This window comes from Leucopleurus acutus (genome assembly GCF_964270905.1).
Source record: "Leucopleurus acutus genome assembly, chromosome: X".
Lineage (NCBI taxonomy): Eukaryota > Metazoa > Chordata > Mammalia > Artiodactyla > Delphinidae > Leucopleurus > Leucopleurus acutus.
The window spans coordinates 87,278,301-87,301,427 of record NC_139148.1 but is presented as its reverse complement, the minus strand read 5'-3'; the positions used below and the strand labels follow the sequence as shown (position 1 = coordinate 87,301,427).

Here is a 23,127-nt window from a genome sequence, read left to right as displayed (position 1 = left end):
AAGAGCTCAAATAGCCCACATTTCCTTGCAGGCCTGACCCTTAAGGCTAGGCTTTGTGCTGCTGTAGCTCTCACCTGCTCTGTGGCCATCTCTTCAAAGTGGGTGTCTGAGTAAGTTAATACATGAGGCTGAGGCTGTCTTTTTTCCTTCTCCCTGATTTAGTTTATAGTTGGTGGTTCTGAGGTTTCCTAGATCACGAATTGGGGGTTTCTCTGAGGAAGGGGCAGCATTGGCTCCCTTTTTGCTATGAGAACTGGAGGCTCAGTAAGGAGAGAGACTGTTGCCCATGAGCTAGTTGGAGGGGCAGGAGAAAGCCTTCTGCTCTGGCCTGATTTTACTTCCCAAGCTCCCTCCCCCTGCAGCAGTTTGCTAACTCTTAGGTGAAGTGATGGCTAACAGAACATTTGTGGCCCAATACCCTAAAAAGGGAAAGGACAAACAAGTTCAAGAATGTTTTGGTGCTCCCCCCACCTCCAATCACACAGTTAACCTGTAAGGTCAGCCACACTTGCTAGTGTCCTGGTTGTCTGTTGTGATGGTGCTGCCCTCTGCTGTCACTTCAGGGTAGAGAAACCATTTAAAACACAGCCGGTTAGTGAATGAATTTAGAATTTACTTATCTGGAAGACTTTGGAGAGCTGGGCAGAAGCCCAGGTTAGGAAAGCAAGACCTTCTGTCCACAACCTGCTGCCCAGGGCCTGTCCTCAGTCCCTCCCTAGCTTCTTATGCTCCTCCAGTGCTACCTAAAGCAGAGACTTACTTAAGGAAACTATTCCACAGCCCTAAAAAGGTGCCTGGAAATGTCCCAGGATCCGGGAACCTCACCCACTTCAGAGTCCTGTCCATAGAGCTGTGGAAAAAGCATTTTCTCCTTTTATTAGGCCCCAGTTTCGGCTGACTATGGGACCTTTGCCCTTGACCTCAACCATACCCTGGCTCAAGTTCACTCGCATATGTCCCTTTGCATCCGGCGCTGGGTCAGCTCCTGGTTGCTCAGTAGATAGTCATCAATGAACGTGAAGATTTCTTCGGGAGTGACAGGTTCCATGTAGCGTTCCCGGTCAATTCCCTGCTTGTCAATCAACACCATGTTGAAGTAGGAGCGAGTGAGGTGCTGAAATTGCCTAGAGAGAAGAGCCCAGGGAGGTCTGAGACCTTGTATTGGCGTCATCCCACCAGGCTCTACTACCCTCTGACCTTTCACAGCTCTACTGATGGACTAATTTTTTCCCCACCCAATCCCTTGGCCCCATCCCCTCCACTACCTGTCTCAAGTCCCTTTGTTTTTCTCTGCTCAGACCCGAGTCTTGCTGCCCCTATGTGTCTAGCTCTGTTAAGCTGTCCCTTCCTCACTCCAGATGGAACAGCTTTGTTATTACCAAGCTGTGTTTGCCTCACAGGCCCCCTTAAGCAGGGCTATCACATACAGCAATGCGGGATGCATGGAATAACTCCAGGGAGTACTGGTCACATGCACTATGCTGCGACTAGTGTTTCCTAGAGTTGGGCTGGGCACAACCAAACATGGCAGCCCTGGGGTTGATGAATGTCACCTAGTCAACCTTGAAGTTGAGCAATATCACCAAGTCTGCAGTCTCCTTCCTCTGAGTGTTTCCCAGTCTCTCTTCTGTCTGGGACTGAATCTTTCTGTCCCTACTGAGACTGAGCTTTAGGGGCAGGTATTGTTTATAGAACAGAGATCAGTGATGGCTTTATTGGCTCTGAGTATATGTGGAGGCATTGGAAGGGTGATAATAGATAGATAATGAGAAAAGTCAACTTCTACCACCTGTTGCCTATGGTCTTCTCTCCCCCCAGGGGCAGATGGGTATGATTCAGATTTCAATGCCTAAAATGTGTTTTGCTCCTTTGGAGACTGAGGGCAAAGGGATAAGGCCATAAGGCAACAGGATCAGAGGCTTATCTGAGTCATGTCTGGGTCTGTGTCTCAGCCCTGGCTGTGCTTCAGAGTCACCTCAGGTGCCTCCTAAAAGCACAGTCCTGAGGTGGTTTGGGGTGGTCATCTGTATTTTAAGCACCGCCCAACCCCCAATTTAATTCTGACACCCTGCCACTCTCTGACCTTACCTAATACATCCAAAGAGTTCAAACACAAGGAATTCCCTAAGAGAGTAGTGTCTGCTGATTGTCCCACAACGCTCCTGTGGCCAATGACCTGCCTAGAGTTTCCGCCCAGCCCTTCCCTGTGGCCTCGCAGCCTGGACCTGAGCTCCTCGATGATGCTGGCTGACAGCTGTTGCTCCCGGATGCGCCCCACTTCCTGAGGTGGCTGCCCCACCAGCTCAATGATGGTCACGTGCCGCAGGTCCAGTCCGCAGATGGATTGCTGGGAGGGGAGAGAAGAAGGTTTTCTGTAATAGGCTATCAGACTCAAACCTAAGGCTACTTAGCTGATTCCTCCTGGGACCACGTGGAGGCAGTGTGGGAAAGGAGGGGCTTCTTCCCCAACCATCACACCAGGGGGTCTACGACCTCTTCCCTCTGTCATTCCTGAAGCACTTGCCCTAACAGTGTTTCCTTTATTCTAATGAAGTGTGGGACACTGGTTACACCATGTGGGGTAGAAAAGAGAAATGTAATTGATAAATTGCAGGAACATCATCTCTCCTTGCTTAGTTTTGCATAGGTTTTTTGTTTGTTTGTTTGTTTGTTTTGCGGTACGTGGGCCTCTCACTGTTGTGGCCTCTCCCGTTGCGGAGCACAGGCTCTGGACGCGCAGGCTCAGCGGCCATGGCTCACGGGCCCAGCCGCTCCGCGACATGTGGGATCTTCCCGGACCGGGGCACAACCCACGTCCCCTGCATCAGCAGGCGGACTCTCAACCACTGTGCCACCAGGGAAGCCCCTGCATAGGTTTTTAAATACATAGGTTCATTTTTAAATTGAGATATTATTTGACATATAACATTATATTAGTTTCAGGTGTACAATATAATGATTTGATATTTGTCTATATTGCAAAATGATCACCACAATAAGTCCAGTTAACATTCATCACCACACATAGTCCCATTTTTTTTCTTGCAATGAGAACTGTTAAGATCTACTTTCTTAGCAATTTTCAAACATACGATATAACTATAGTCACCGTGCTGTACATCACATCCCCAGGACTTATTTATTTTATAACTGGAAGCTACATAGGTTCTTAATGGATAGCTGTTGTGATAGGATAACAGTGACTATTGTTCATCGAACACACATACCTAATGCTTCGCGGGAAAAATTGAATTTAATCCTCACAACACCCCTAACAGGGTAGGTGGTATCATTCTTATTCTGTAAAGGAGAAAGTAACTTGCCCACATTTTCATGACAATAAGATGCTGAGCCAAAATTCAAAATGAGGGCCGAGGCTGCCTGCCCCAAGTGTGTGCTCCTTACCACTAGGCTACATGGCCATGGCCTTCTCTCAGTCTCCAGAATTTCTCCAAAATGGTGCCAGTGCTCTTTCCGTTACCCTTTCTCACGTTCCTCTGCACTGGGCTGGACACCCTGTAACCCTACCCCGGTTCTTTGTCCTGCCTCATCCAGCAGGGGTGCCTCTTAGCCAGTTACCTGGGGGGAGGTTTAAAGTAGCAGTGAGCACTGCCTAGTGCCCACCCCTTGTTTAATCTTTGGGCTACTCCTCTAGACCTGGCCCTCAAAGTCACAGTCCTCCCTGGCTGGTTTCTGTTCTTGTTCTTGCTTTCTGCTCAAGCTGAGGTATTGCCTTTGTCTGCCTTTTTGGGATCCCTGGAGGAATTAGGTCCTTTTTGGTCTAGATACCCAGGGTCATTCTCTTGATACAGCTGCTTTCATCCTGGGCCTCTGAATATTGACTTGGCAACTTGTAAGATTCAACTTTTAGAACCCCCCTAAATAACTTCTTCTTTTACCTGGGTATCCAGCCCCTTTCAGCTTATCAGAGCTGGTTCTCCAAGTCTTGTCAGCATAACTTGAATTCTCTTCAAGAGCCTAGTCTATTCTTTATTTTTAACATTATATTATTTTTTTACTGAGGTATAGTTGATTTACAATATTATTTAAGTTTCAGGTGTACAACATAGTGATAGAATCTGGTCTATTCCTTTCACAAGTCCCAATGGTCAGATCTATTCTGTCCTTTCCACTTCTCCTTCCCCCACAAGTGGCTTTAACTAGATATCTGGTAGAATGTTAAAAATCCTCGCGCAATTCCCACATATTACTTTGCGATATCACAACACTTTTCCTTCTCGTCTGCTATTAGTCGTGGTTAAGAGCACAGATCCTGGAATCAGACTGTCTGGGTTTGGTCCTGGCTCGGCCACTTACTAGCTAGTGATTTTGGGCAAATCATTAACCACTCTATGCCTCAGTTTCCTTACCTAAAAAATGGAGATAGTAATGGTACCTATTTCATAAGGATTGCTGTGAGAATTAAGTGAATATGTGTAAAGCACATACTTGTATACCTGGTCCTTATATAGCACTTACTGTCTGTCTGTTAGTGCTATTATACCTTGAAAACATAAACATAATTAATTCCCCACATTTACATTTGATCATACATCTTACAAGTCTCTCCAGAGTGTTTTGCCACACAGCCTTCTCATGCTTCACCAAGCCTCCTGTAACCCACCATTCCAGTAACCTCACTGTCTTTTCAGTAAAAACAGCGGTTTTTAAAATGTGCTAAATTTGTCAACAGTAAAACTGATCAAATGTTGTCCACAGAGTCTGAGGAAGTAGCATTTGTGCTGCAGAAAGAGCAAGTCTTTGAGAAGAGGTAGGAGAGTAACGGAGTGGGGTAGGGGGAATGCAAAGAAGCTAAGCCCTGGTTAGAGGAGTGGCTCTCACCTGTAGCATAGAGATCTGCATTTTATAATATCGGTTGGAGGGATCAGGAGCCGAGATGATGAGGAGTCGCCGTTTCTCATAGAACTGATCCAGAAGGCCAGCAGCCGAGTTGACATTGACATTAATCTTCATAGCTAGGGCAGAAGCACATGGCCAGTCAGAGTATGGCCTGCTCCTTCATCCCAGCATGGATAACAACATCTTGAGGTGTTCCAGCCTTTCGGGTTAACCTTTTTTGGTTGTTTCTCCCTTTCTTTCTTTCTTTCTTTTTTTCTTTTAACATCTTTATTGGAGTATAATTGCTTTACAATGGTGTGTTAGTTTCTGCTGTATAACAAAGTGAATCAGTTATACATATACATATGTCCCCATATCTGTTCCCTCTTGCGTCTCCCTCCCTCCCACCCTCCCTATCCCACCCCTCTAGGTGGTCACCAGGCACTGAGCTGATCTCCCTGTGTTATGTGGCTGCTTCCCACTAGCTGTCTATTTTACATTTGGTAGTGTATATATGTCCATGCCGCTCTCTCACTTCGTTCCAGCTTACCCTTCTCCCTCCCCGTGTCCTCAAGTCCATTCTCCATTTTCCTTGGGGGAAATCCTGAAAGAACACTTGGAGATTTTAAACCCTTTTTCTTGGAGGTGGAGTATGCTAAGGGGGAACACTGGCCCTGAAACATCTCAGAATCCCCCATTCCCACATCAGACACATTGCTCTTGGCCCCTGAGTCATAGACATTGGGAGATCCCCCAAAGTAGCCCTGATCAATATGTCCACTCTCCCCATTTCCTAGTTTCACTCACGAGCACAGATAGGTGGTGATCCTGACCACTGGCGGCTGGACTGGCACACCCGGGAGGGGGTCCCTTGGCGCTCATACCCTCCATCACAGTGGTATTCACAGGTGGCACCATAGTTGTCCCCCGCTGAGGTGCAAGTGAGGTAGCCATGCTGTGGTGGTTTCAGAGTTGGACAGCGTCTCACTATCAGGGAGGAGTTCAAGTTAGGGGCTATGTTATCTCTTTTAGAAAAAAAAAAGGCTAAGAGGATGCCTATCCTGGGTTTTCTAGATCAGCAGACCCAGAAAGATCAGAATGAATGACTTGTCTGTGTTTCCAATGGCCAGAGCTAGAGCCAGAATTTTCCTTCCTTACGGAATTAAATCTAAAATGTAGGCAAAGGTGTTCATAAAATGTGGAAGCACAGGTGAGTATATATAGTGTCATCAAAAGAGTATCAATCTGTAAAAAGAAATTGCCATTTTTGTTTTCAGACTTTGGGGACACCCCTCATAAAGATGACTACCATACAAATTACTTTTAATAGCAAAAAGAAATTGGAGGAGACTTAAATATCCATCAGTGGGAGAAGTGTTAAGCAAAGTATGATATATTCTTAGAAGCAGATTATTATACTGTTATTAAAATACTTCTGAAGGGGGCTTCCCTGGTGGTGCAATGGTTGAGAGTTCGCCTGCCAATGCAGGGGACACGTGTTGGTGCCCCGGTCCGGGAGGATCCCACGTGCCGTGGAGCGGCTGGACCCGTGAGCCATGGCCGCTGAGCCTGTGCGTCCGGAGCCTGTGCTCCACAACGGGAGAGGCCACAACAGTGAGAGGCCCGCGTACCGCAAAAAAAAAAAAAAACAAAAACAAAAACAAAGTACTTGTGTTATAATGAAAAGTAAAAAAGGGTGACATAAGATTGGATATGCAGTATGATCTCAATTATATATTTTTTAAAGTATGTGTGAATAAAAGACTGGAAGGAAAATACCAAAAGATTAACAACAATTGCCTCTGGATGATAGAGTAATAGGTTTTTTCCCCTTTATATATCTCTTTATTTCCCATATGTTCAACAGTGAGCATGAATTAATTTTATGATGAAAACAAAACAAAACAAAAAGCAAGAATCAGGCAGCCAACACCACCAATTTCAGCAGAGGAGGAAGATGGAGAATGAAGGCTGATTAGCTTTAATCATTAATTTGAAGGCCAAGAAAAGAAATGGATAAGAGTACCTTTGTGGATTTTATGTAGATTTAGGAGAGTGAGAAAGTCTTGTTGGGAAACAGAGTTTCTGAAACATGTGTATGCACATGTCATGCAGGCTTCCTGAATGACCTGTTTAGTGAACTTATTTTCCCCATCTCCCAATATATATGCAGTGTCTGTTTTAGGTATAGAGAGGAGAGGGTTGTGATGGGCATCTGGAGGGTAAGGGAAGAGCAGGAATAATAAGCAATGTAGAAATGGAAGACTTCTTTCTAACCTTGTACTTTTACAATGAACTTGCAGCTGGCCCGGTTGTAGGCTTGGTCGTAGGCAGTATAACGAATCACGTGCTCTCCTTCAGGAAAGTGAGAGCCAGGCTCAGGGCCCCGAAGTGTCACCCTGCATGGGACAAAGTGAGAGAGCCACTGAGGAAAGTGACTCTTAGAACTGGGGTCTGGGGCACATTATCACTGTACCCTCAGTCTGAGCGGTTCAGTGTGGGCAGCCTGAGTGCCTGGGAGAAGCTGGTGGGAAGCATAGGAGGCATCCATTACTCACCTGGTGATGGTGCCATCAGCCGAATCTTTCACCAGGGGTGGGTCCCAGTATACTCGAGCAGTCAGTTTCTCTGGCTCTGCCATCTTCTCACGGGAGTGGGGACAACGGATCTTGGGGGGATCTATGTCTGCCAAGGTCATAAATCAAGTGCTGACTCGTGGGTCCCCTGCCTTCCTTGGAGGGAACCCATAGAAACAATGCCACACCACTGGGTAGGTAAAAGATGCACTCTCAGTTCAAGATGCTCAACAAAACTGGGGAGGCCCAGCTCCACGGGAAGTGATCACTTTGTTAAGCCCATGCCCAGGGTACCACCCTTGCAGCGAGCAGGAATGCCTTCTGTGGTGGACATAATGCCAGGCTGGCTCTTTGCAGCAGGACAGCTGGGAGCGACCAGCATTTACCTACACATACAGGCTCGCCTCCACTCCATCGCCCATCTTCCATGCAGATTCGGCTGCGGTCACCTTCTAGGTGGTAGCCACTGGAACAGCTGTAGTCACAGCGAGAGTCAAGAAGCACCCCATTTGTGCATGTGTAGGTGCCACTCGTGATGAATGGCAATGCGTGGCATCTCATCTCTAAGAGAGAATGAAGTGGCAAGTTCAGTGGCCTGTGGGGTTTATGTGGAGGTGATGCCTGGGCATCTAGCACAGGGAGAACCGTATCGGAAACAGCAGAAAATACAGAAAACCCTACACCAAACTGCCCTGACATTTTTGTGCCTGATTGCCTCTTTTTCCTAATTGCCTTCTTATTTTGATATTATGAAGTATGGTACTGCTCTTGGTGGGTGGGGGTGGGGTGGTGGTCTCAAAGAAGTAAATTACTCATCCAAGTGCATGGATTTGAGAAACGCACCTGAGTTTGGATCCCAGCTCCACCACTTACTAGCTCTGTGACCTGAGCAAGTTACCTCATCTCTCCAAGCCTCAGTGTTTTCGTCACTAAAATGTGTATACCATGAAGTAGGATTGTTGTGCTGATTAAAGAGACAATGCATATAAACCTCTGGGCTTATTCAGAGCCTCAGCAGCTGATAGTTTTCCTCTCTTGTTCCTCAAATGCTAGACGCCCTTGAACAAATTTAAGGCTCCGTTTTTGAGTATAATGTTGGTACTACCACAAGCACTCCTCAGCTGAGGCTCACTTACAGGCAGGCTAGCCCTCTGTGCCAGTGAGAATACAAGTCAGGCCAGTGCCTGGAGGGCCAGCTTTGGTGGCATTTGCTTAAAGACGAGTCCATGTGCTTTAGACATCACGTGTGCCAGCGGAGACAGCTTCCATGAATTGATTGTGAGCCTGTGCTTGCCAAAGTCTAGTTTGAAATACCTGATGCCTGAAAGAAGTAGGCCAGCCATATCTTCCTTTAGGTTGTCTAAGTTCTAACCCTCCTTAACTTCAATTATTGGAGCTTTGAATAAAGATTCTATGAGCTATGTTTGTTTTGCTTCTTGGTCAAACCAGACTTGAGGATGATTGCCTTTTATTTTTTCCAGTCTCCTTTATATAAAGACCTAGGCAAAAAATGACCTCCTTGAAATCAGGTCCAAAAAAAAGGTTTGTCTTTTCAGCTGAATTTGTTTTCTTAGTATTACGTGACAGTGAAAATGATAGATCCAAAGTGTTTGCCCTTGTGTCTCTTATGAGGAAGGACACAGCCAGATTCAGTGTTTAAATATAGTAATTAACTCATTCTAGGCACCTGGAAATATGTACATCTCCAATTTTTAACTGGTTTTATGTTCATTTGTAGACTTATTTTAAGTTTTATGTTCATTGTAGACTTATTTGTAAGGCCAATTCAAATTCATTTTGGAAATGATGGTGTCTAAGTCCTAAAACAAATGCATTACAGTCACCTAGAGGGACGTGGTAGCTTCCCTCTTTCTGGCTATCAAGCTTCTCCTGTCCTCCACAGCATCTTCTCTGACCAACCCCATTTCTCTCTGAATGCTCAGCATTCTGCATCCCCTTACACTCCATTCACGTGCACACATTTGTGTTTCCGTCCCATTAGTCTATAAGCAGCCTGGTAACTGAGGGATTGGCTTCTGAAGTGACCAATACAGGGCCCTGCACACATGGGTGTTCTACAAATGGCATTCAGTGATGGACATAGGGACAGACAAAGCTCAGCTGCCAAAATGGGGTAGGCTGTAGGGCTTGAATAAGAGGCAGGGATTTGGGAGCTAAGGGGGACATGACGTGAAACGTGCATATTAGCACACCCACATTCCAGCCTTAGGGATTCTTCTTGACTTTCAGAAGAAAATGAAGACTAGTGGATGTCTTATAGTTTCATTGCCAAGGCCTTCTAAAGCCTTAGGTCAGGAAGTACAGCAGTTTACCACAAGTGGGAATGAGTCTGAGACCACATAGGCTCAGAGCTCCAGAGGAAGGCCCAAGTGTACATCAGGCCCCAGGCGTAAGCCTTCCATGCATTCCTCGACCTCCTGTGCCAGAAGGGCTGGTTGCTACTTAATGCCCCTATTGCTTGACCAATAACCACAGGGAGAGAAAATGAGCTGGCATGTTAGGATGGGGAAAGACCCTGTTGGGAGCCTGTGGAAGATTCTCAATTTGCACTTGACAGAGGTCAGAGTAACACCTCCAGGCATATACCCTGGGTGGCTGGCCGGCCAGCCTCTCTCACACGCTCATGTCAACATATGCATGCACAGATACCACTTACGCCTGCAGTAGGCAGTTCCAGACCAACGGCGGCTTGGCAGGCATTGCACCGACCTCCGTCCAATCAGTCGAAAGCCCCGGTCACAGGAGAGCTCACAGCGAGTGCCCAGGCTGCTGTGATAATTTCCTCCTCTTGGTGAGTAGCATGTGGCTTCTCCATCCTGGATATTTAATGTATAACACCATCGGGGGACTGTAGCAATAGAAGAAAAGTAAGCTAGAAGTACAGTAATCAAGACAGCGTGGTATTGGTGAAAGGACAGACACATAGATCAATGGAACAGAACAGAGAGCCCAGAAACAGACTCACACAAATATACTGAAATGATTTTTGACAAAGGTACAAAAACAATTTAATAGAGGAAAGATAACCTTTTGAACAAACGATGCTGGAGCAATTGAACTTCCATAGGCCAAAAAAAAAAAAAAAAAAGGAAAAGCAAAGCAAAGAACCTTGACCTAAGTGTCTCATACCTTAAACAAAAATTAACTCAAAATGGCTCATGGACTTCAGAGAAAAAAGTAAAATTATAAAACTTTTAGAAAAAAAATAGGAGAAAAATCTTTAGGATTTAGGGCTAGGCAAAGAGATCTTAGACTTGATGCGAAAAGCACAATTCATAGAAGAAAAAAAATCAAGAAACTGAACCGTGTCAAAGTTAAAATCTTTTGTTCTGTGGAAAGCACTGTTGATAGGTGAAAGACAAACCACAAACTGGGGGAAAATATTTGCAAACCATATATGGGACAAATGACTAGTATCTAGACTATATAAAGAACTTGGAAAATTCAACAGTAAAAAAAGCAAACAATCCAGTTAGAATATAAGCTTTAGATATGAACAGATATGCCACTGAAGAGGATATAGTGATGGCAAATAAGCACATGAAAAGATGTTCAGCATCATTAGTCATTAGAGAAATGCTAAATCAAAACTACAAAAAAATACCCTTATACACCCATTGGGATGACTAAACTTAAAAAAAAATGGCAATTCTAAGTGTTGGTGAAGATGGAGAGAAACTAAAACTCTTATACATCGCTGGGGGAAATACAAAATGATGCAGCTACTTTGGGAAATTATTTGGTAGTTTTTTAGAAAGGTAAATGTACACTTGCCAGGTGACTCCACAGTCCCACTTTAGGTATTTACGCAAGTGAAATAAAAACCCGTGTTCATACAAAATCCTGTACACAAATGTTTAAAGTATTCTATTCATAATTGTCAAGCACTGGAAACAGCTCAAATGTCCTTCTGAGGGTGAATGTTTAAACTAACTGTGGTTTAGCCATACAAAAGAAGGAAGTGCTGATACATGCAACAACTTGGAGGAATCTCCAGTTCAGTTTGTGAAATGAAAGAAGCCAGAATCAAAAGGCTGCAGGCTGTAGGATTCCATGTATGTGACATTCTGGATAAGGCAGAAATATTGGGATAGATCAGTGATTGCCAGAGATCGGGGTAGAGGGGTGGATAACCTCAAAGGGGCAGCCCTGGGCAAATTTTTGGTACTGTGGTACTGATGACCTGACTCTTTGCATTGTCAAAACACCAAAAAGAGTGAATTTTTACAGTGTGTACATTTACAATAACTGTTAAAAATAACACAAAGTTGTAAGCTAGAGAGAGGAGGGGAATACCATGTCAAAATAGGCTGCTTAGGAACGAAAGTCCAATCCCAGTTCAATACTGAGCACAAAAGGTAATAGGGCTGTTAAATCATAAAGCTATCATAAAGATGCCTCATCTGCTACACAAAATAAATGACTCTTCAGTGGGTTCAGATTTTAAAGGGGAACATATAAACAAGCAGAGGGCCACCTGCCCAAGAACACATACATAGGCTGACACAGATTTCTTAGCCTGGGGCTGGGAAGGCTAAAGCCCCATATGAGCTAATTTGGTTCCCAAATCCTAAGAGACAAAAAAAAGGGGGGCTTTGAAAAAAAGCTCAACAGGAGCTAAAGGAACAAAGAAAGGCTAGAGCCTCTGTTTGAGGGCAGCTGGAGAATGAAGACAGATGACAGGGAGAAAACTATCCTTTAAGCCACAACAGCCTTATGGCTTCTAGCGTTAGCTTTGAGCCTGTGGCTGTGACACACAGCTGCCATCTGGAGACACCATCTCCAAATGACAGGAAGTCTCTTAAGCACTACAGCTGCAGAGCTGTTGATTATATGGTCACAACACATATCATCAAGACTTTACATTCGAGGCCGGGACCTCAACAATCACTCTCATCCTATTTTTCACCCATATTCTGTCAAGGAAAATACACACATAAAAGTGGAATGGATAGAACAAGCAAGCAATAGTAAAGGGAAATATATACCTCAGGATAAATGCTGAGACAGTAATAGAGGGTCTAGCTATTGTAAATAAGTCCAAATTGGCTGGCCTCGAGGAATACTGGCATAAAGAGAACATGTCAGATTTGTGATTACCAGAGGCAGGGGGTGGGGGGAGTGGGAATTGGACGAAGGTGTTCAAAAGGTACAAACTTCCAGTTGTTAGATAAATAAGTGCTAGGGATGTAATGTACAACGTGATAAATACAATGAACAGTGCCGTGTGTTATATGTGAAAGTTGTTAAGAGAGTAAATCCTGAGTTCTCATCACAAGGAAAAATATTTTTTTCTATTTCCTTAATGCTGTATCTATATGAGATGATGGATGTTCACTAAACTTATTGTGATAATCATTTCATGATGTATGTAAGTTAAATCATTATGCTGTACACCTTAAACTTATACAGTGCTGTATGTCAGTTATATCTCAATAAAACTGGAAGAAAAGAAAATAAAGACTTGAACCACGAGGCACAGCAGTTTACCAAAAGAAAAAAAAAAGAACATGTTGGAAGGCTGGAAAGAGCAAAAACACTATCCCAATTTTCTATTTTTCCAGATTTATTGAGGTATAATCAACACATAAAATCGTATATATTGAAGGTGAACAATGTGATGTTTTAATATATGTATACATTGTGAAATGATTACTGCAATCAAGTTCATTAACACATCTATCACCTCACATAGTTACCATTTTTTTTTTGTAGTGAGAACACTTAAGATGTACTCTCAGTAAATTTCAACTATGAAACATAGAATTATTAACTATAGTCACCATGCTGTACATTAGAGCCCCAGAAGGAAGAAGAAGGCAGCCTCTGGGAACTATAGCCTGGTGAGACTGACAGCACTGATAGCAAAGTGTTCTAGAATATTTAAACATAGGCTTATGAGCAGTTAGGAGAAGAAGTGGTGATCTCCAAGTAACCCCAAAAACAAGTAATTGAAGACTGACCTTGTTTCCTTTTTGGGAATGGTCACCAGACTAGTAGAGCAGGGGAAATGGTAGGTGCATTATGTGGAAGTCAGTGAGGCATGTGACAATGCCTTTCATGCCATTGATGTGGATGAGATGAAGAAATACTTCCACATGGGAGAGGTGACAGTACAGTTATGGAGATTCATAACTGTCTGAACAAAAGAGTACCGATGGGAAATTGAAACTAAGAACGTGGTAGGAAAATTGTTAGTCATTATGGAGTAGCTATGGTGTGCTAGTCACCATGCTTTATATTTTCATTTTCCCATCATCTCATATAGTTCTCCCAATAGCTCTGTAAGGTACAATATGTAGGTATTTATCCCTATTTTGCAGATGAGGAAGTAACTTGCCCAGGATCCCTCAGCAAGTAAGGGACAGAGCTGGGATTTGAACCCCAGGTTTGTCTGTCTCTAAAAGCCATTTTTTTCTAACTACAATATCTGTCATTGCAGCATGTTAGGCTGCTGCTTTGAAGTATACATTTACATTTTTGATTAGGTACTATAGCCATATGTTTCAAAACCCCAAAAGTATAAAAGTTATGCAGTAAAATTCTCCCTCCCACCCCTGCTCCCACACCTACCCCCACTAAGTCCCCCCATCAGGAAACACTGTTAATAGTTTCTTTACACATATACAGCGAATCTTATTTTCCCCTCCACTTTATCACATAGAGTAGCATATTACGTCCACTGTTCCCACCAATGTTTTTTAAAATAAACTTAACAATGTGTTTTAGAGGTCTTCCCCTATCACTCCAGAGCAAGCATGAAATGTATTTAAATGAAATAACATTTATAAAATACATAGCACAGTGACTAGCACATAATACGTGTTTGTCCAGGGTCAAAACTGCTGGAAGGTGGAGGAGCTGGGATTTGAATTCAGGCTAGCACATAATACGTGTTTGTCCAGGGTCAAAATTGCTGGAAGGTGGAGGAGCTGGGATTTGAATTCAGGCCTGTGGCCTCTGCGATCCACATATCTCTTTCTAGAGATTATAAAGAAAACAGTGTGCTGACAACAGGATTGAAAGCGCCTTCTTCGTGATTACCTTCAGATAACTCAGGCAGAGTTACCAGCTTGCCCAGAGCTGCAGAAATCTGGGAGCAAGTGGTGGCCCAGAGGATTGGGACGTACCTCAGAGAACGGTTTCTGACTCCAAGCTAGGAGTCAGTTTAAGGGAATGAAAGAAAGTTCAAGATTAGTGAAAATGGTACCAAAGTACATGCACACTTTGCTCTAAAATATTGATCTGCTTTTTACTGGTTAACTCTTGTTTTTTTTTTTAAACCTTCTTTGCAAAAAAAAAAAAAGGGTTACCTTTTTTATGAAAGAAATAGAATAAGCATGGCTTTGAAGTCAGACAGAACTGGGCTTAAATTCCTGCTCTGCCACCCCTGAGCTCTATGATTCTCTAAACTGAAATTCCCTGAGCTTAGTTTCCTGATCTGTAAAGTGGGGATAATAAACCAGTTTCATAGGACTGTTTTGAGAATCAAATGAAAATGCGTGTGTAAAATATATCTAATCCTGGGAATGGGAATGATATTCCCTGAATCAGTGTCTGGGTTTGAGCCACTGGCTCATCCCATCTCAAGCAACAAAACGCTGCAGCCATCTGGAGATGCCATCCCCAAATTACAGAAAGTCTCTTAAACACTACAGTTGTAGAGCTGTGGATTATGAGGTCACAAGACCTTACAAGGAATGCTGGAACCTCAGGTTGTACTTTCCTGGCCACCCCTCCCCCCTCAACATAGATAACCGTACTGAATTAGTTTTATGCCCTGAGACTAAGTCCCAAAGATGGCCATGAGACACTTGACCCCAAGGCCAAAGGCCACCATGTGGCTTATTTTTTTAATGGCTTTATACATATTTAAAAATAACCGATGAGGCAGATTAATATTAATCATAGGGCTGTTGGACCCTCCCCCCTGAAAGTACCTTCTGTACCTGTTGCTTTTTCCTATCTACTTCTCCCATCTACAGTCTCCTACAATCTGGCTTCTGCTCCCAGAATGCCAATCAGCCAGTAAACATTTCTTGAGCATCTACTTTTGACATAGCTCTATGGGGTGTCATACGTGGCTCCTTCTGTTAAACAGGTAACTATTTTGTTGAGGGTAATAAAAAGTAAACCAAAGAGGCAGTATATAATGAATGCCGAACGAGTGGTCCAGACAATAAACATTTATTTCAGAATAGGTATACAGTAGGTACTCAACAAATAGCCATTGAACAAATGAATGAAAGAATGAATGGATGAGGGAGAGTTCAGCATGGGCCAAAGCAGTTAGGGAACAGAGTAAAGCTCCACTAATCTGGCTACTCATCGATTTCATGTGGGGAGAAGGGGTAATGAGTTGTTAGGCCGGACAGCTAGACTGAGACCAAATTCTGTTAGAAATGATCACAGTGGGTCACTAGGTTTGGGGAAAGGAGAAACATGAGTCAGAGAATCCAGTTAGGAGGCAGTTGTCATTATCAATGTGTGAGGTAATAAAGGTTTTAATCCCATGGATTAATAAACAAATGACAATTCTTGGTGAATGACTGGTGAGAGGTGATGAGGAAAAGGGGCTATTAAAGGTGCCATTAAGGTATTTTTAAGAGAATGATGGTATCATTATCAAAAGTTTGAAGGCCAGATGTCAAACCTTTTTCAGGGAAGCAGAAAGAATTTAGTTTTCGATATCTCCAAATTTAAGTGTCCAGCAGCAATTGGAGATGTAGTCCAGAAGCTCAGGGGACAGGTCAGGGTCACTCAAAGTTCAGATCCATGCCTCAGGCTCCCTCTTGTCACCACTAGAGAACGCATCTCCGTTCTTGGCTTCAGCTATGGCCAGAATAGTGAAATGTCCTGGAGCCCAAGGAAGGGGGCGGGGTGAGAAGAGAGGGATGGTGTCCACTGTTACTGAGAGATGGGGGAGGTTGAGCTCAAGAAGGGGCCATATGATTTGGGCTTGAGGAGAGAATTGTGATTGATCTTCAAGGGCTGTCATTCCAGCATGGAAATCTGTGGGTGAGTGGGGAAGAGACCATAGGGAGTTGGGGAGTTAGCAAGTGCTGGGACAGAGAGGCAGTGGGTCTGGACAATTTAGCAGTGAGAAGACAGGTAGAAGGTAGCTAGAAAGGAGCAGAGAGGAACCCCAAACTCCAATTATTTGTCTATTGAAACTGTTTTCTCAAAGGTCACCATTTACCTTCTTCTTGCCAAATATATTGTTTATACCCTCAATTTGTTTCTTTCCAATATTTGACACAGTAGATCTGTTATCCCTTCCCCTTCCTTAAAATTCTCTTCCCTCGTGGCTTCTGTAATTTGATAGGTGCTACCCCAATCTCCTCCTACATGGCGGACCACTAATGATCTCTCTTTTTCTTGTTGGTTCCTCTTCTCCTGATCACATTCGTAGATGTCTTCTAAGGCTCTGACCTTGGCCCTCTGATCCCTCAGACAGCTCATCCATCTAAGCTAACGACCTGACTCACGAAGCTCCATCTTTCTACTCCCCACTGTCTATAGGGTACAAACCATTTTTTTGTGTGTGGTACGCGGACCTCTCGCTGTTGTGGCCTCTCCAGTTGCAGAGCACAGGCTCCGGCGCGCAGGCTCAGCAGCCATGGCTCACGGGCCCAGCCGCTCTGTGGCACGTGGGATCTTCCCGGACCAGGGCACGAACCCATGTCCCCTGCCTCAGCAGACCAACTCTCAACGACTGCGCCACCAGGGAAGCCCCAAACCACTTTTCTTTTCTAACCTTGTCTCTGTGAGAGGGGTCTTACAGTTCTCCCAGGTGTTCAGACTGGATGCTTTCAGAGAGTCGTTTGTTTCTTACCCTCTTGGTGTATCACATCTGTACTAGGTCTGTCATCTCTTTATTTGAGACATCTCTGGGGTTCATCCTTGCTCTCCATTTCTTTTCCACTAGCCTCAATCATCTCTTACCAACATCACTCTTACTGATTCCTGGAGAATCTCCCTGACCCAGGCTCTACCCCTCCCAAACTCCTACTTTCTGTCCACAGTAATGAGGTTGATATTCTGAAATTACTATTTACAATCTCACTCCCCTCTGCAAAAACATACGATGACTCCTTATAACTTCTAGCACAACAGCTAAACTCTTCAGCATGGCTTGCAAAGCACAGAAACAAAGAATCTTAGACGTGGAAGGGATATCAGACATTGTGTGATCTAAATTTCCTTCTAATGCAGGAATTGCTATTCAGCATTTTTCACAGATAGTCCTCCTGCCTCTCCTTAGAAGGGTCCCTAGATCATGGAGCCTTTCCAAATTTGGTCTCACTCTTTATATTTACCTCCTACTACTCCCTCCACATCCCATCTCCTCTAGTGAGGCTGGATTCTTCCTAGCTCCTTCCTCTTACACGTTTGTTCTTACCTCTATATCTGTGGCCATCTGCTATGCTGAAGGCCCTCCCATCCCCTTTCCAGTTCTCAGATCCACACATCATTCAAAGCCTAGTCTAAATGTCATCTTTCATGACCCCTCCCATGACTTCTTTTTCTTAACTCCTATCGCATTTACTGCTAGCACAGAGTTTCACGCTTACTTGCCCTGTGCCTGCTAATTTTATTGCGCCCTCACCCATATACCCCAGCAGAACGTAAACTTCTTGAGGGGGACAAAACCCTACCTTAGATTTTATATCACCCAAGGCTTTCGTTACAGAGGATTAGGCATACAGTAGGTACTCAGTCAATACTTAATTATAGATGGGCAACCTTAATTCTAGACAGGTGAGATCACACGGCAAGTCAGTAACCAAATTCATGAGTGGAAACCACAGCCCCTGCTTCCCTGAGCTGCAGCTTTGGCACAAATGAGCCAAGCTGGGTGAGGATGCTTCAGGCAGGGCCTAGGCCTTAGGCCAGATAAGGCCCTTCCTGAGCCTGAGAAGCAGAGAGGATTACCTCGGTAGTCTAGGGCAGGGGCCTGTGGGACCTCTTCAGCATATACTTCATTGTAGCTTTCATCTGGGTAGTAGCCTGAACCTAGAATGAAGAATATATCAAGATGACATATTGGTTTCTTATGCAAGTCCTTCCCAACCTTTTCCCCTTTCCAACTTGGTCCCTTTCTGAGGACATGACACTCCATGGGTGGGGAACTAGGTGGCTATTTAGTGGGGAAAATCCTGTCTTGTGAAGCAGCAGAAATATTGTGGGCAAACGTCCACACCTCAGGTGCACAGAGGGTGAACTCATGTTGGGGGAGAGGTGGGTGGCTTACTGGTAGCTCTGGAAACCTCCATTCAAAAGAAAAAAATCAAAATTCTTGACCAGCCATGAATCCTGCCCATCTGGACTAGAAATGACCCATTTCCTTGATGTAACACATGAGTTTTGGTGAGACACTGATGACCAAGCTCTGAGGATGGACAGTTGTTGTACCAGGTAGGAGGAAAACATAGAGCCTGAGCAAGGGTCTTTCCACTAGTGATGGGCCTTCTCACAATCCTCAGAGGGAAATAATTCCTCAAGCTCCCACCAGCCCACAGTTGCCACCTGGTTGCCAGGGCTAGGGGTGGCATGCGAAGGCAAAGAGGGAGGGCTCAAAAGGCGAGGGGGCATGAGAAGGGTTTCACTTCCTGAGCAGTTTGTCCTGCTTTGGAGAGATGTCTAGTTCCTCTAATCAGCAGGAGCCTTAGTAGGGGGCTGCTGAGCTAGAGAACATTCCACAACCACCCTCATCCCGTTAAGTGGGCCACTCCCCGGTGGAGGCCAGTCTATGGTTGTCCGGGAGACTAAACAGTGCGTTCCACCAGACGGCAGGAAATGGGTCATGAATACAAACTAATTGGAATACAACTTGGTCCTTTCCGGAGGGAAGTTGCCGGAAGCTCTCTTTCCAGCCTCCCAGAGCCCTAAAGCACACACAGGAATAGAGCAGCCAGCCCTGCTGGAGTCAGAAGACAATTCTGCATTCCCAGGAGAGGGTGTGCTTCCAGGACAGGGCTGGGTTTTAGTGCTGAAGCCCTTTGGCCTGTGTCAACACTCCGACCACAAGCTCGCCTGCCTCCTCTCTGCACAGAGGCACAAGGCCCCCTGCACTAAAGGGTGGAGCAGAGCACAGATGATGAGGCTCTTCCAGTCCCCACAGGCATAGGCTGCGGGTGGGGGGGCGTGTTGGGAAACCAGTCCAGCTTGATGAACAAGGGAATGAATCAAACTGAAAGTTTGCCTTATGAAATCATGTCCTTGTTGGTTTGTCCTCATTCCAGAGGAAAGAGTTCATTTTTTCTCCTTCCCTTTATTTTTTTCCTGGTTTCCCATTTTGCTTCTTCTCCTGGATTTCCTTTATTCCTTCTTAGGCCTCCTCTCCCTTGCTCCCTCTTTCCCCACCTGGGAAGTTTCTTTGTAGGGAGGTGGGAAACAGAATTCTTGTCAGCTGTTTCAGTTTAGTATCAAACCCTTACAGCGCCTGTAAACAGGAGGACAGATGTGCACGATTCTCTAAACGCTTTGGTCCCCCTACCCTTGTTCCAGAGCTTGCTTGTGAAGAAATGCCCAGCAGGGAGCAAGCCTCTGTTTACCAGAAGAGCAGACAGGAGTGTCCAAGGCCTGTGGCTGGATAACAACAACCACAATAACAACGACTGCTAACATCACTCAACACCTACTCTGGGTTCAGCGCGTTACATACGTCATCTCATTAGATCACCCTGACATCTCAGTGAGGTAGACACCCATATTGCTTTCATATACACTTGAGGTAACAGGCTCAGAGGAATTCAGGGAGTAGCCCAAGGTCTCCCAGCTAGTAAGGAGCAGAATGGGTATTCCAGCCCAGGGCGGTTTGATCCCCTCGAGACCAAACTCAGACACTCCACTAAAGATGGCGGTAGGGGAGAGCTTTGGACAACGCCCAACAGGAATAAAAATCCAAAATCTTTCTCGCAATTCAGCCTTTTTTCGCTCTATGTGTGCGGGATCGAAGGCCACCAAGCATTTCACATCATTCCAGAATTACAGGGGATGTGGGAAATCTGAGGGGAAGACTCAGTCAGATAATTACAGTCTTCGCCAGGGTACAGAGGTGGCTGGCCCAGTGCCAAGTCTGCTTTGTGACAGGAATAAGTTGGGGCCACCTTACCACTTTAAGCCTTTCCATTTCTCCTCTTTGCCTGTCTTTGGGTATTTTTTGGGCAAATATTAAGATACTGAGATGAGATATGGGAAACCAGAGGGTCCCCCCTTCCCACCTTGTTCTATCTGCTTGTCCCTCTTCAGCCCTGGGTGGGAGAGCTTTGGGCAGCATTCCTTGGTTCCTTTATGCTGATCAGTGGTTACTCTGTGGTCTGTTACTGGGTTCCTCCAACTTCCATAGTACAGTCAGACCCTCTAAGCACTACCCTTCACAAAGGCGTGGTTGGAAATGTAACTGATAGTTGATGACAATTTTAAGATCCCCCCTAATGCTTGGATTATGATAAGAAATACTGTCTGACTTCCTGAACTGCACAGATATGCCAATATGCACTTTTAACCCACTGTTGGCTTGATTTATATTCTTAACGCTTCCCACCCCCTGCTGATTATTCTTGGATCCTTTTTCTGATTAGCCAGGAATCCATACTTGGCTGCTTTCCTTGTACTATTCCCATTGGAGGACAAAGCTATAGTCATGAACAAAACAGTGCTGAATGCATAGAGAGTGGTCATTAAATATCTATTGAATGAAGAAATGAACAGGTGGGATGGAGCAAGCTCCGACAACTGAGCTAGTGATGTAGGGGAGGATTATTGGGAAATTTCCAAATTTCTCTCATCACGTAGCTTCCTAAGAAAAGAGAAAGGCAGAATGAGTGGGCTTGAAGGGCTGTCAGAGACCTCACCAGCCTGGGCTCCTGAGAAGGAGTGATGACCATAGTGATTCTTGTGAGAAGTGGGGAGTAGCCACCTTTGCAAACAGCCCTTTGAGAGTTTCAAATGAATCCAAGTCTTTAAAAAAACTGCACTGTCCTTAAGACTCCAACAGCTCAGGCTTCCACCCTGGGAAAGGTCAAGGCCTTTGCGTGCCATGAGGTTTCTTATAGTTATTCAAAATGGGGCTTGAGCCATCTAACCTCCACTCCATAGTCTCATGGTCTTTGGCCGGATTTTGGGCTCATGTACTTGAACTGAAGCTGGGGGGAGGTTGGGGAGGACGGCTGCACATGGTATCTCCTGGGGACTTGGGGCTCCTATAACCCCAAGCAGTGTGCACTCTTCCAAGGGCTTGACTTGAATTTCTTCATCTCAGCGTCAGCCCTTATGCTTCACCCCCTACAGAGCCAGGTTAAGCCAAGGAGGGGAAGAAGTGCGCATATTTGTTTGAAAGCTTGATGCAGCTGTTCCAAACAGAGCTACTGCCAGAAGCCTCCACCAGGAGCTAAGGGCATGTGGAAAATTTTAGCTACAATGACTGCAGCTGTGATGGAAGCAGTTTCTTATTTACTCATCTCTGGATGTTTTTCTAACTCCATTAGTTGGGCCTGTCTCCTGCCCCTACTCCCCCCAGCCCCCGTGAAGGCAGATGCTGCAGGCCACAGAACATTCTTAGCACTTGGAATGCCAGCTGGGCCCCATCAAAAACCCCTGTCTGGCACCTCATTATCCTTCCTTCATTCCTTCCCTTCCCCTCTCCCATCTCCTTGCTGGGTCTGTTCTCTTGAGCTCCCTATGTCTCCCCAGGGGCAAAGGATGAAACATTCAGGGATCTAGAAATGCCCATCCCTTCCAAAATAAGAAACAAGCCAGAAGAAACTGAGGGATTCCTGTTTAAGAGAATGTTGTCTGAATTGTCATTAACAATCTTCAGCAGAAAAGGGCTATAAAAATCTCATCCTATAAACAAGGTCTGGGAGGGGAGAGAGAAAGAGAGAGAAAGTAAGTGAAGAAGCAGGTAAGATAGTGGCCTCAAAAGCCATGTTGACCAACCTTATTTTTTAATATTTATTATATTTATGAAGTATAGTTTATGTGTAATATTATATAAATTACAGGTGTACAATATAGTGATTCACAATTTTGAAAGATTATACTCCATTTATAGTTATGATAAAATATTTGCCATATTCCCTGTGTAGTACAAATAAGCTACAAGGATATATTTACCAACGTCATTTTTATGCTGGTGCAGCCTGTTTTCAAAAATCTCTTATCTGTTTGCCTCAAAAACCTCCCTCGGTAGCCTTTTGCAATGTTTAACCATCTTTGTTGTTGAGGATAGTTCTTCTCTGTATCTAATTTAAGTGTCTCCTATTGCGGTCTAACCCTTCCCTTCTCTAACACTTGCTCTAAGCCCTGCCCTTCCTGGAAATAATGGGCAACAGCTCCTAGAGCTTACCTGCATACCAGGTTGGCGTCACTGCTGGAGTGAGGAAGAGCAGCAGAGAGAGAGCTCCTCTTCGAGTTAGTTGAACGGCCATTCTTGAAAGGGGGAGAAGGGGGAGTGGGAGCGTGGTTTAGGGAGACAAGAATAGAGGTATGTGGCCAGGAGCACCAGGGCAAAGGAGGATGACGTTCAGAAATCAGCCATCAATGAACTTCCAAAAGTGAGAGAAAGCAGAAATGCAGGATCTGCAAGGAAGAAGAGAGATTTTTAAAATAATGAATGCCTGTTATATGGTCCCCCTTGTAAGGATCTTCCACTTTATAGAATAACAACACTCTGTTTGTTAATTTT

At 44.7% G+C, this 23,127-nt stretch overlaps 1 protein-coding gene across 1 annotated transcript; it reads right to left on the bottom strand.

Moving 5' to 3' along the window:
- Positions 1 to 943: 943 nt before the first annotated feature.
- SRPX2 (sushi repeat containing protein X-linked 2) lies at positions 944 to 22,870 on the bottom strand (the record flags this gene model as incomplete). Its single annotated transcript, XM_082864090.1, has 10 exons — positions 944 to 1,124; positions 2,226 to 2,347; positions 4,843 to 4,976; positions 5,647 to 5,826; positions 7,117 to 7,238; positions 7,398 to 7,524; positions 7,802 to 7,978; positions 10,093 to 10,284; positions 18,372 to 18,452; positions 22,789 to 22,870. The coding sequence occupies 10 exons, from the start codon at positions 22,868 to 22,870 to the stop codon at positions 944 to 946; spliced, it is 1,398 nt and encodes a 465-aa protein (XP_082720216.1).
- Between the last annotated feature and the right edge of the window lie 257 nt (positions 22,871 to 23,127).